The following is a 13,246-nucleotide window of genomic DNA, read 5'->3' on the forward strand; positions in this document are numbered from 1 at the left end:
AAAAATCTATATAATGATGCCAAAAGAAGTGGACTGCTTAGGAATAAATTTAGCAAAAGACATGCAAGACCTCTTCACTGAAATCACTAACATTGCTGAGGGAAGTTAAAAACCTAAATATGGAGGAGGGTAATATACTATAGTTATGAATTGGAAGACTTAATATTATTAAAATGGTAATTCTTCCCAAATTAATCTATAGATTCAGTGCAGTCCAAATAAAAATCCCAGCAAGCTTTCTCACAGAAATTGATAAACTAGTTCTAAAATTTATGTGAAAATGTGAATAACCAAAGTGATTTTTAAAAAAAGAAAAAACAGCACAAAGTTAGAGGACTTATACTACCTGATTTTAAGACCTTCTGTCAAACTAAGGTTAATCATGATAGGTGTATTAATGACCGGCTAAACATATGAATCACTAGAACAGATTAGTGAATCTGGAGGGGCTAGAATGAATATATGTATGTGTGTGTGTATATATATATTTTTTGTTTGTTTGTTTGTTTTTTACTAAGGTGCCAATAGGGAAATGAAAGTTTTTTCAACAAATAGATACCTATATAGGAATTTTTAAAAACCTTTACTTTCTATCACACTACTTAAAAGCTAAAAAGTATCAGAGACCTGAATGTAAAGTCTAATACTTTGAAACTTACAGAAGAAAATATCTCTGTGATCTTGGGGTAAGAAAAGATTTTTAAATGGGATTTAAAAAGCAGGAATCATAAAAGAAAAAACTGATAGTCTTTATCAAAATTAAAACTTTTGCTCTGTAAAAGATCCCATTAGGAAAATACAATGGTGAACTTTCCTGGTGGCCCAGTGGTTAAGAATCTGCCCTACATTACAGTGGACATGGTATGATCCCTGGTCCGGGAACTAAGATCCTGCATGCTGTGCAGTGCAGACAAAAAAGTAAAACAACAACAACAAAAAGCAAATACTACTCAACAAATACTAGAAAATACTCAAAGCATATATCTGACAGAGAACTAATTTCTAGAATACATAAAGAACTATTACAACTCAAGAAGAAGACAAGCAAGCAAATTTTTTTGCATGGGCAAAAGATGTGAAGAGACACTTCACAAAAAAGATATAAGAATGGCCAATAATAAGCACATGAAAACATGCTGAAGCATCAGAGAAATGCAAATTAAAACCTCAGTGAGGTTTTGCTTAATCTCCACTAGAATGACTTCAGTAAAAAAAAAAACTAGCAATGCCAAGCGTTGGCAAGTGTGTGGATGGGCTTTAGTCATGCACAGCTTCATTATATACTTCATTCTGGAAACAAACAGTTTACAAAGCACTTTAACAGTAGTTACCTCTTTTGATCTCCAAAGTAATCTCACAGGATTACTTTTGAGTAGGGATTTTGAGAGAGAATTAGCTCATTCATCTCTGCCTAGCACAGATGTAAATATGCCTGATTGATTACTGAAATCATATTTACTGAGGCTAATAATACTAGCCTTCTCTCTATCCCTTTTATATTTATGAGGGATCCTGATATACAGCTACAAGAAATTAAGCATCCTAGAGATAAAACCATGAATTTTTTATTACTCTTACTACACTACTAGCCACTAATGTTTCTTTAAGTACTGGATAATATGTATTCTGGTTAAAATGACTTCAGTTCTAAAAATCCAGCTCTTCCACTGAGCTAAAATAAGTAATCATTCAAAACAGTAACTGTTGCCAGTGGAAGGAGTTTTGAACTGATGCTGTCAAAGCAAGCAGAATCATTTTTGTTTTTGGAAACAATTTAGTTTCACTAGATTTATTTTTATCCTCTAGTATTTGGGACCTCGGGCTTCCCTGGTAGCTCAGACAACAAAGAATCCGCCTGCAATGCGGGAGACCTGGGTTCGACCCCTGGGTTGGGAAGATCCCCTGAAGGAGGGCGTGGCAACCCATTCCAGTATTCTCACCTGGAGAATCCCTTGGACAGAGGAGCCTGGCGGACTGCAGTTAACAGGGTCACAGAGTTGGACACAACTGAACTGATTTAGCACACGAACACACACACGCACTCGGGACCTCATTCTAGATTCTAGCGAGTCTTAACCGACCTCTGTCTTAAGGCTGTTAAACTGGCAACAAGTGACGTGATGTGGTAAGTCACACGTCCTGGAAAGCCATAATTCTGGTAAGAGTTGAGGGAAGCAAAATTTCAAGGGATGAAATTCCAAAATGGAAGCATCACGGACCCTGTAGCAGTCTTCTACAGAAAGATGGTGGGTAAAAAGTAAAACCAGAAATGTCGACGGAGAATTTAACCGGTGACTGATTGTTCGTGGCTGTGATTAACCAAAGGCAGAAGATACAGCTTTTACTTTCAGTTAGTTTCACATACACAGCTTTTCTCTGTCACTGCAGAGAGAAGGCAAGCTCAATATTGCAGCCAGAAAAGTTTGAGATACAAAGACCATGTCACCTCTTAGAGATTGTGAGACAGAATTTTCTGAGCTTTCTTCCCTCACTGGAAGGATCCCTTTGGAATGAGTCAGATGCAGAATGATGGTCCAAATGACCTTTCAAGATTGCCAGCGACAGGGCCAGAACCCTAAAATGGTGGCTAATTTACTTACAAGTGTTTACAAGATTTCCTTAAATGGGAACACAGTCATTACCAACTCAGTGGACATGAACTTGAGCAAACTCCAAGAGATAGTGGACAGAGAAGCCTGGCATGCTGTAGTCCACGGGATCACAAAGAGTTAGACCTGACTTAACCAACTTACCGACTGAACAAGAAGAAGTTGTAAAAGAAAATCAAACCGGGCCTTTCATTGTTATCGTACTTGGTATCTCACAGAGTGGAAAAGAGTGAAATTGTATGTTCCATGATGTGTGACAATGTGTTAAAAAAATAAAAAAAGTGCAAAATAAAGTGGCTGGGAAAAACTAAGAAAGCGTTTCTAAAAGCCGAGAGAGAAGTTTGGAGTTGATTTCAGACCGAGGTGGCAGGATAGCCCCACCCACCAGCAGCCTCTAGAGCAGCGGGGGGCCAGCAATGGAAAGGGAAGCTGCTGGCATGGGGGAATATTTTCTGGCAAACTTCCCTCTGTCCCCAGGGAGCTCCCCTATACACTTGTGATTGAATATCTTCTTGCACCATCTCTGCCATTTACTGTGTTTCTCTTCTGATGCACGAGGGTAATACCTGTCTCCCAAAACCATCAGGAAGATTAAAAGCAACATCACACATGATGGCCCTGGCACAGTTGTTCTTTAGTCGCTAAGACATGTCCAACTCTTTGTGACCCCATGGACTGTAGCCCTCCAGGTTCCTCTATCCACCCCCGTGGATAGAGGCAAGAATTCTCCAGGCAAGAATACTGGAGCAGGTTGCCATTTCCTATTCCAGGGGAATCTTCCCAACTGAGGGATCAAACTCATGTCTCCTGCATTGGCAGACAGGTTCTTTATCCCTGACCCAGCAGGGAAGCCCACCTGGGACAGTACGGTGCTCAGTTTATGAGGTCTCTGTCAGCCCAGAGCCCAGAAGAGAAACCCTTGTACAAATCTACTGCTTCTGGGTATCTGTCCCAGAAAGCACCTCGGCACATCAGGGTGATACCGGCCTCAGTGAAGGTTTCCGGGAAGGTGGTAGAAAGCCAAGGACTCCTGAGTGCTCAGAATGCCTGCTCTTGACTCTTGTCTGGAGTGATCACACTACAGCCGTGTGGGTTAGGAGCAGGGAGTCCAGGGGTCTGGGAGCTGGCCCCGGCTCTGCTGCCAAAGTGCATATCTTTGGGCAAGCTTGTTTCCCTTGCTCAGCTCCTTTGACCCGATTCTTGCAGTGATGACCAGTCCCCTCAGCAGGCATGGGTGTCGTCTACCACATGCCAGGGGCTGTGCCTGGGGATGGGATTTGGTGCCCTGCCTTCTGGGAACACAGGGTCAGGTAGAAGGACCAAGACTCAAATAACTGTCACACAAGACACGGCTGAGGTGAGTGTGTGCGGGGGACATGGAGTGCTGTGGGAACAAAGCAGGAAGAGTGAGTGAAGTGACGAGGAAAGTCTGAGGGACTGAAACCCTTCTGTGGAGCAGAAAGGCTTCTTTGGCGCTTTGTAAGATCGTGATGCATCAAGGAAACATTCCAGAGAAATGTAGATAATGCCAGCCCAGGCCGGGAGCTCAGGGATGAGTGAGCAGTTCGGTAACTGGAGAGGAGACACCAGGGCAGCAGGAGGCTGGGACAGGAGCTCTCGTGTTCTGAAGAGAAAAGAGTTTCCATCTGCTGCTCCTGAGGGTTCAGGCCAAGCTCGGGGAAAGTGGATGGCAGCACCAAGGCTTTTCTTTACCTGTGTGTCTGTTTATAAGTTTATTTGCTTGTTCATTCAGCAAACACATATTCACTATTCACTATATGACATGCACTAATCTGGGTGCTGATGAGAAGAAAATGAATAAAACACTGTTTCTTTCCTCAAGGAAATCAACCTGGTGGAGGAAATAAGCAACTGGTATGTGACACAGGTAACAGTTCCTACCTGCTCCAAGAAGAGAGTGAGCAAGCGATTGTGCTGGGAGGTGGGGAATGCAAGAACCTACTTCAAAAGAGGTGCCACTGGAGCTGAGTTTGAGCTGCCAGATGGGAGAGAGGGGCCTTCCAGAGACAGCGAACACGGCACAGAGGCCTGGTTGCCTGGGGTCTTCTGGGAACCCTGGAGAGCCAACTGCGTAGATCCCAGCCTGGGGAGGGCGGCTGGGGAGAAGAGGTTGGGCGGGTGAGGTGGAGCTGGGACATGCCATCACCCTAAAGACACTGAGACGGCATTGAGAATTGTTAAGCTGGGAAGTTAGGAAAGGAAGCGTGAGTGGGATGAAAAGAGGACCAGAGAGCCGGGCAGATGATTACGGAGTCTCGTTACTAGCCCTTTTGTTAATGCAGAAGAAAATCAGGAGGACCTGAACTGGGGTGAAGTCAGTAGGACCTGATGTGCTTATGGAGTGAGAAATGAGAAAGGTTCTTCCTGGGCTTTGGCTTGAGTGGCTTGGTGCCTTTCCCCAAACCGGAGAGTCAGCAGAGAGATAATGAAGGCCACTGCAGGCTCCCTGAGATGCTCTCCACACCCCTCACCACCTTAGACTCTCAAGGACTCCTGTTCTCCTCAGCCCAGGCCTGGCCCTCCACTGTCATCCCTCAACCCCACCTCCCAAGGCTCCTGCTCTAGCCTGAACAGCTTGTGGTTCTTGAACTTGCCAGATGGCATTCTACTTCTCTGCCTCTATGGGAACACCTTTTCCCTTCTCTTGCTTTTGCCTGGCCAGTTGCCAGTCAGTCCAGAGTGACATCGCTGAAGAAGCCTCCCTGACACTCTGCACCACCACCACCGCCGGGGAGGGTTGCTCTAAATATGTCAACAGCTGCATATTCACAGGCCTGACTGTAAGGCTTGCAGGCTTGTCACCTCCTCTACCACAGTGCCCCCTCCGCCAGGGCAGGAGGCTTCTCTGTATCCATTGGGCCTGGCCCAGATGGAAAGTGAGATGTCAGGAAAGGTTTGTTTCAATGGACAGATCCAGATGGGAACATCCGCCAGAGTTGGAAGCTCCAAAAGACACAATGAAAGGCATCAAAGACAGATGTGAGCCCCTGATGTCTACCATTGGCTCCCCGGCCTCAGACCCAGGCCCTCCAGGATCTGAAGGCTGGATGTTCAGTGCTCTAGGCCAGGGATGCTGGCTTGCTTACGTGTGTGAAATGGAACAGAAAGGAAGAGAATATGGAGGCCCAGGGACGAGGGTCGTGAACGGTGTGGGGTCTGAAATGTCAGTCCCAGCCATCACAGATGCAAGTTAACTAACAAAGAGAGCCTGGCCTAGACACCTGTTTCCCTTCCGCTTTCTAAGCTGATGGGCCTTAATATCTATCACCATCTGGTGGCTACATCCATAAATAACAAGCTCCCCATGAGCTGAGAGAGCTTGTATAAGGCGGGGCTTCCATGGATTGGCCTCAGTGGGTTAAGGGCTGCCCATCCCTCTGATAGCTTGCAAATCTGTATGTGTGTGAGATTTGCCTTATTCTGGTGAGAAGTGCCAGAAGAGATTTTTATCAGATCCTTAAAGAGGCATATAGCCTCCCAAAAGCTGGGAATCACCACTGTACAGGATTATTCTAGAATTCTGATTCATTTTCCCCAAATGGAATCCTATGAAGAGTCATCCTATGAGAGAGAGAAAAGCAGACATGAATCTCTGCTTGCTCAGAATGTCATCTTCTCATTTCTGGAGGGACCTACACAGAACACAGAATGTAGTTTGGAAGCCATGCTAGTACAGCCAAGGGGTCATGGCTTTTCAGAACCAGATGGACCTGAAAAGACCCTGGAGACCCCCCAGGTCCCGCCTTGGGGATGCCCACAGCCTGTAAGACCCCCCGGGTCCCACCTTGGGGAAGCCTGCAGTGTGTAAGACACCCAGGTCCCTCCTTGGGGAAGCCCACAGCGTGTATTAGTGGTGGGGATGGAACTCACACAAACCCTTCACCCCCAGATCATTTAGTTTTTAATCTTGCCTTGTTTTCCCAAAACCTGAATTTTAAAAAGTAATAATCAAGACCTTTCCTCTCCTGAGTATAGTTCCTAAACTGGAAAACATTTTTCCTATAGTATTTTAGTCTTCTGGAGAGAGATTTTCCCCTCCGAATGCCTCTCAGTGAACATGATGGAAAATAAATCTATAGCTTACATTTGAATACTTCTGTTTAACCTAGAACATGTCAGCTGACTTGTTCTACAGTGGGGAGACTGAGACTCGGATAAAATGACTTGTTTGCTGTTTTCTGATACCAACTTAAGGGTTCTTCCCACTGTCTCACAGCCTTTGTATACACATGCGTGTATTTTGTGCCACTTAAAGCGGTGAACATGAGGGGGTAGGGGACGGGACAAAGGCTGACACTGAACACATACTTACCAGATGCGCCTTGTCCAGTTTTAAACAAGCTGCAAAGTTATGATTTTAATCCTCATTCTTGCAGATGCATTTACTGAAACTCCAAGAGGAGATATACTGTGTCCAGATAAGCCTCAGGCCTCCAGCCTCCTCAGCTTGTGTTTGTTCCCCACCACGTCGCTGCAGCGGGGTGTGGACACTCCGGCCAGCCTCCTCTAACCCCCGCGCCCCCCTCTTTCTGTCTCCTAGGAGTGCCAGCTTCTCTCAGGGCTCCAGGGCCTCGTTCCTCATGAGGAGCGACACAGCTGTGCAGAAACTTGCCCAGGGCAACGGGCACTGTGTCAACGGGGTCGGTGGTCAAGTCCACGGCTTCTACAGCCTCCCGAAGCCAAGCCGGCACAACACAGAGTTCAGAGACAGTGCCTACGACCTCCCCAGGAGCCTGGCCGCCCACGGCCACACCAAGGGCAGCCTCACCGGCTCCGAGACAGACAACGAGGATGTGTATACCTTCAAGACGCCCAGCAGCACCCTGTGCCGGGAGTTTGGGGACCTCCTGGTGGACAACGTGGACGTTCCAACCACCCCACTCTCGGCCTACCAGATCCCTAGGACGTTCACGCTGGACAAGAACCACAACGCCATGGCAGTGGCCACGCCTGGGGACTCGGCCATAGCTCCCCCGCCCCGGCCCCCCAAGCCGAGTCAGGCAGACACACCTCGATGGGGCAGCCCTCAGCAGAGACCTCCCACCGGGGAAGGCAGCAGATCGGTCTCTGCCGCCGCCACCATCCCCAGGCGTAACACCCTCCCAGCCATGGACAACAGCCGGCTTCACCGAGGTCAGTGTGAGCCCTGGCTGCACCCAGAGCGGGTGGGAGGAAGGGAAGGGGCACAAGGCACTCAGCATTGTACGAGTTCTCGGTCATCCAGGCCACAGGGGCTTAAGGCCCACCTAGGTCAGCGATGCTCACAGCTTTAGGCATCTTCTCACCCCAGACCTTTCCTAGCTGGGCCCCCAACCCTGGAGGCTATTAGTGAACACCACAGCAGCAAGAGTTTAGCAGATCCTGCCTGAGAGAAGTTACTGTTCCACTAAGGAAACAACATTCCTGGTTAACCACATTACAACGTATTAGGGGTTTAGAGGTCCAGATCATAGTCTTTTACTCATTTATAAATCAAATGAAAGATTTCAAAAATAAATTTAGAAGACTAGTCCAAACTGGAGCCAAACCTTTGTGGACCAACAGACTATTAAAATTAGATTTACAAAATATTTTCTAAGCCACATTTGCAATTCTGGTTAAAGTCTGAATGTCTATTTGAGGTATTTAAATTCTACTGTTGCTCATTTCCCACTGAGAGTATTCCAACTCTGCATGTAACCTCCTCCGTTTGATGAAAAAGTAGAATAATATTAATCTCTTTCATTTTACCTCTTGGTAATAACCCTGTAGCTGGGCTTCCTTGGTGGCTCACCATTAAAGAATCCACCTGCCAATGCAGGAGACATGGGTTTGATACCTGGGTCGGGAGGATCCCCTGGGGAAGGAAATGGCAACCCACTCCACTCTTCTTGCCTGGGAAATCCCACGGACCGAGGAGCCTGGTGGGCTACAGTCCACAGAGTTGCAAAGAGTTGGACAATACTTAGCGACTGAACAACCCTGGAGCTATGCCCAGAAGCCCAGGAGGAATTTGTGAGTTGAGGGGTGATGTGGTAGAAGCAATACCTTGTCTTAGGAATTGAGAGCGGTATCTCCTGGAGTAGCAGTTACGATCCTGAGCAACACTGGGGAGGGTGTGGGAAAGTGTCAGCACAGGGACAAACTCTGAGTTCTCAGGGGTCTTCTCTTCTCTGCTGTAGCTTCCTCCTGCGAGTCCTACGACTACCCGCAGCGTGGTGGAGACAGTGCCGGCCGGTCTGCTGAGTCCATGAGCGATGCAGTCAGCGCTTTCCTGGTGAGTGGGGTTTAATCAGGGGTCCTTAAGGCAGCTCAGGTGGATCAAGGCTCAGGCCCACAGAACTGAAACCACAGCCTGGGTGTTTACCTCTTAGGAGCCTGCCTTGCTTCCTCGTTGAGAACTCCTGGATTGAGTGTTTGGAAAGATGCACGTATCCTGGTCTGGAAGAAATGTGTGTACTTAGGTGCCCTAGACAAGAAGGCTCATCACCCAGGGTGAGCAGGGAGGGTCTAGAATGCAGGGGACGCAGGTGCTGGGATGTGCAGCACCCTAACCGTAATGTCCCACCGGGGGATGAGACCCCAGGCAGGGGTGGCGCTCAGAGTCGGGCACAGCGACAGAAGGATGGTGTCAGAGCAGCATCCCAGGCCGCCTTCAGGAGGGCGTCGATGATAGCCCTGCTGGGTGTCGGGCCCAGCTACGTCGACGAGGGCCTGCCTTCAGCCTCCCTGGGAAGATCGTGCACAAAAGCAGCTTAGGTGTATATGCATCCAGCAGACAGGACAGGAGGTAGAGGAAGGCTGCAGCCAGGGTGGTGGCCGCACTGCAGCCCTGACTGCAGCCCGGCAGTCACACTGAGAGCTGCCCTGGGGAAGCCTGCCCACCCAGGCCTCGCCTGCCAGCGCTGAGGCCCCCCAGAGGCTCCTTGCCCTGCCCAGGGCCTGAGCCGCTGACCTCCAGTGATGAGTGTGGAATTGAGGAGGGGGGCGGGTCCTGAACCAAACCTGTGACCCAGGCCCTCTGACGTGGTCAGGCAGCCAGAAAGCCTGTGGATGTTTTATACAAGGTTTATCACAAATTATAAGTAAGCTTCAAGGGATCGTGGAAGCTAGAAGAGGCCCACAGGCTTCGTTTCTTCCTGTCTCCCCGCTGCTTTCTTACCTGGTTTTCCCAGGGTCTGCCTTAGAGCTTGACCGTGCGCCCAGCTCCGTCTTCTCTTGCCCTTGGGTGTACAGATCTGCACCCCCTCTTGTTTTCCTCTCCCTGGTAACAGCGGTATTTATCTCCACTTCTAGCCAGCGAAAGCAGTCGTGGGTCGATCAGACAGCACCAATTCCGAGGACAACTACGTGCCCATGAACCCAGGCTCCTCCACCCTGCTGGCTTTGGAGCGAGCCGGTGATAACTCCCAGAGTGTCTACATCCCCATGAGCCCCGGGCCGCACCACTTTGACTCACTCGGCTACCCCTCCTCAGCCCTCTCTCTGCACCGAGGCTCCAGCAGAGGGAGTGAGATCCAGCCACCCCCTGTCAACCGCAACCTCAAACCTGACCGGAAGGGTAAGTCCACGGTTTCCCCAGCCCAGCTCTGGACACTCTTCAGGGACTGTGCATTCATTTAGGGATCCCGTGGATCCTAAACTTGCCTTGCAAGGAAGTGACAGCCTCTGGAGCCTAAACCGCCCCAAATACACACACACATGTGCGCGCACACACATTACACACTCTCCAAATTCATCCCAGTAGGGACTGGCTACCAGAATGCAGAAGTGCAGGGATCAGAAAGATAGGATGGATTCAGGTTGCAGCCCTGCCACCTGCTAACATGTGATTGTAAACGAATCCTTCTCTGTCCCTATGCCTCGCTTCTCATCTGTGAAGTGGGAAGTATAAAACATCTGAGTCAGTTCCAATGAGGTGGATGAAACTGGAGCCTATTATACAGAATGAAGTCAGAACGAAAAACACCAATACGGTATATTAATGCATATATATGGAATTTAGAAAGATGGTAACGATGACTTTATATGTGAGAGAGCAAAAGAGACACAGATATAAAGAACAGACTTTTGGACTCTGTGGGAGAAGGCGAGGGCAGGATGATTTGAGAGAATAGCATTGAAACATGTATATTAATTACCATGTGAAATAGATGACCAGTGCAAGTCTGATGCACGAGACAGGGCCCTCAAAGCCAGTGCAGTGGGATGACCCTGAGGGATGGGGTGGGGAGGGAGGTGGGAGGAGGGTTCGGGACGGGGGGGACACATGTATACCCGTGGCTGATTCATGTCAATGTATGGCAAAAACCACTACAGTATTGTAAAGAAATTAGCCTCCAATTAAAATACATAAATTAATTTTTTTTAAAACATGCCTATCAGAGACATTGAAGGGCATAGATAATATATCTTAATATGCTTCGTAGTGTATGAAGTGCAACTCAAGGATAAGAGATTTTTATTAGCTCTAGGGCTGAAAAAGGTAGAATTGTCAGAGTATTCCATTAAAAGATACACTCTGCTATAAAAGGAAGTACTGAGCTCTCAAACCGGGTAGATGTGCTTCCTAGGAGTGTGAGTGAGTAAATCATGTGAGTTCTCTGAGCCTTTGGTTTTCTTATCTGTGAAGTGGGGATGGTCATGCCTACTTCCTGGGTTTGTTCAGAAGTAAAGCATCTAAGACAATGACTGGTGCATTTAGACCAGGAAGAAGAACTGCAGTTCAGGTTCCGGGTCTGCCTCGACCACATTCTGCAGGCCTGCATCAGGGGCAGGGACTCAAGGGGAGAAGCAGAGTCAGTGGGCAGACAGAAGCCCCCTTGGGTCCGGTCAGCAGAGAATGCAGAGCTCAGCATTTGAATCGGAGCCCTCAGGGCCTTGTGACATTCACCTTCTTCCATAGAAGGCTCCACAGTCCTGGCCCAGAAGTGGCAGGGGGGCTCATGGTGGCCTTCTCCATGATGTTTCAGATATCATCTCTTGTTTTCATTCTCAGTCACAAATGTTTTCACAGCCCATGTGCTCATTTTAGATCTGAAAGTATGATTGCCATCAGTACAGTGTGAGGAATAGATAATTTGGTATCTGAAGACATGACTTCATGAGCAGAGATCGTATACCCTCACGGAGCCTCGTCTCCCCATGTATAACTGGGATGAGTAGGAGGGATTTTCAACGCACTTGTGTGCCATGTGTAAGGGTCTGTATGTGTGGCCTTGTCATCATTGGCTGATGAATCGACCTTCTGTTCTTGCTGCAGCAAAGCCAACACCACTTGACCTGAGAAACAACACCGTCATCGATGAGCTCCCCTTCAAGTCCCCCATCACCAGGTCTTGGTCCAGGGCCATGTGAGTGTCTGTCTGTGGATGCGAGAGCTTGGGATGGGGCAGTGGGTTGGTGAGTGGAACAGGCCGCCACGTTCCTGATGCTGTTGGTAGCTCAGGGCTTGGCTTCCTCTTCTGTGATGAAGGGAAGACAGTCCCCTCTCCGTGTCAGATCTTAGTCTGATAATGGAGGCCAGAGGTCTGTCCAGAGGTGTGGGGTCCAGGGCCCGGCAGGAGGCTGGCCGTACCCAGGGTTTACTCCCTGTCTTCGCCCCCCAACAGCCACTCCTTCAGCCCCAGCTCTTCCCAGTACTGCCGCCCCATCTCTACACAGAGCATCACCAGCACCGACTCCGGAGACAGTGAAGAGAACTACGTCCCTATGGTGAGTCCTCTGGGGACCCCTGGAGCCCACCTAGTGCTTCCGCACTTCCCAGCCCGCTGACTCACCCCAGCCCCAGGGCAGTGTGCTGCTACTCGTCTGTCTGTCTGTCTGGAGCACATACATGTCAGTTTCTGTGGACTCGTCATCAGAGGCAAGGAAGATGCAGTCCCTGCCCTCAGGGAGGAGAGGAGGCCTGCCTCTCTCACGACTGTGACCCAAGCAGTGTGGTCAGTGCCCTGGAGAGGCGATGTTATGGGGGCGCACCCACAGGACGGGCGATCACAGCAGGGTGGGCAAACGGGGGGTCTTGGGCAGAGATGGCCATGTGGATGGGGACACGGAGAATCATGGTCATTAACTCTGGCTGAAGGTGGGGGCGGCCAGCGGGGAGGTTGGACTAGAAGTCAGACCACGAAGGACCCCTAATGCTATCTCCAGAAGCCTGCACTTGTCCCGTGGGGGCCACGCAAGGGTCCACAGGCCAGGCAGTTAGACCGTGTTTCAGAATCGTCATCGGGGGAGCCTACAGGGAAGAACTGGGGCAGCGTCCCAAGTTAACCCCCTTGTTCCATCCTGTTAAAACTTCAGAAGCAAAAGGTCTCCTCATGTGTTCATCCCATTGTCCCCATGACTGGGAGGAGGCGTGGGAGTATGGGCGTCCACTGAGTGCCCCGCGGCAGGAAAGCGCACGTGTTGGGGGGGCGCTCACAGAGTGGGCCACGGGGATTGCCCAGGGTGCAGCTGCACGGACATATGAGAGACACGTAGACACAGACATGTGAGAGACACATAGACACAGACATGTGAGAGACACGTAGACACAGACATGTGAGAGACACGTAGACACATGGACGTGAGAGAGACACAGACACATAGACATGTGAGAGACAGACACATAGACACATGGACATGTGAGAGACACA

At 49.1% G+C, this 13,246-nt stretch overlaps 1 protein-coding gene across 2 annotated transcripts in view; it reads left to right on the forward strand.

Moving 5' to 3' along the window:
* Positions 1 to 13,246, forward strand: part of GAB2 (GRB2 associated binding protein 2) — a 183,638-nt gene that overhangs the window by 164,349 nt on the left and 6,043 nt on the right. For both annotated transcript variants that reach the window (XM_061407675.1, XM_061407676.1), the window contains exons 4-8: positions 7,171 to 7,763; positions 8,792 to 8,886; positions 9,906 to 10,170; positions 11,872 to 11,962; positions 12,221 to 12,323. In XM_061407675.1, the coding sequence (XP_061263659.1) occupies positions 7,171 to 7,763; positions 8,792 to 8,886; positions 9,906 to 10,170; positions 11,872 to 11,962; positions 12,221 to 12,323 (1,147 nt within the window). The remainder of the gene's footprint in view (positions 1 to 7,170; positions 7,764 to 8,791; positions 8,887 to 9,905; positions 10,171 to 11,871; positions 11,963 to 12,220; positions 12,324 to 13,246) is intronic.

The sequence above is a fragment of the Bos javanicus genome, chromosome 29 (assembly GCF_032452875.1).
Source record: "Bos javanicus breed banteng chromosome 29, ARS-OSU_banteng_1.0, whole genome shotgun sequence".
Lineage (NCBI taxonomy): Eukaryota > Metazoa > Chordata > Mammalia > Artiodactyla > Bovidae > Bos > Bos javanicus.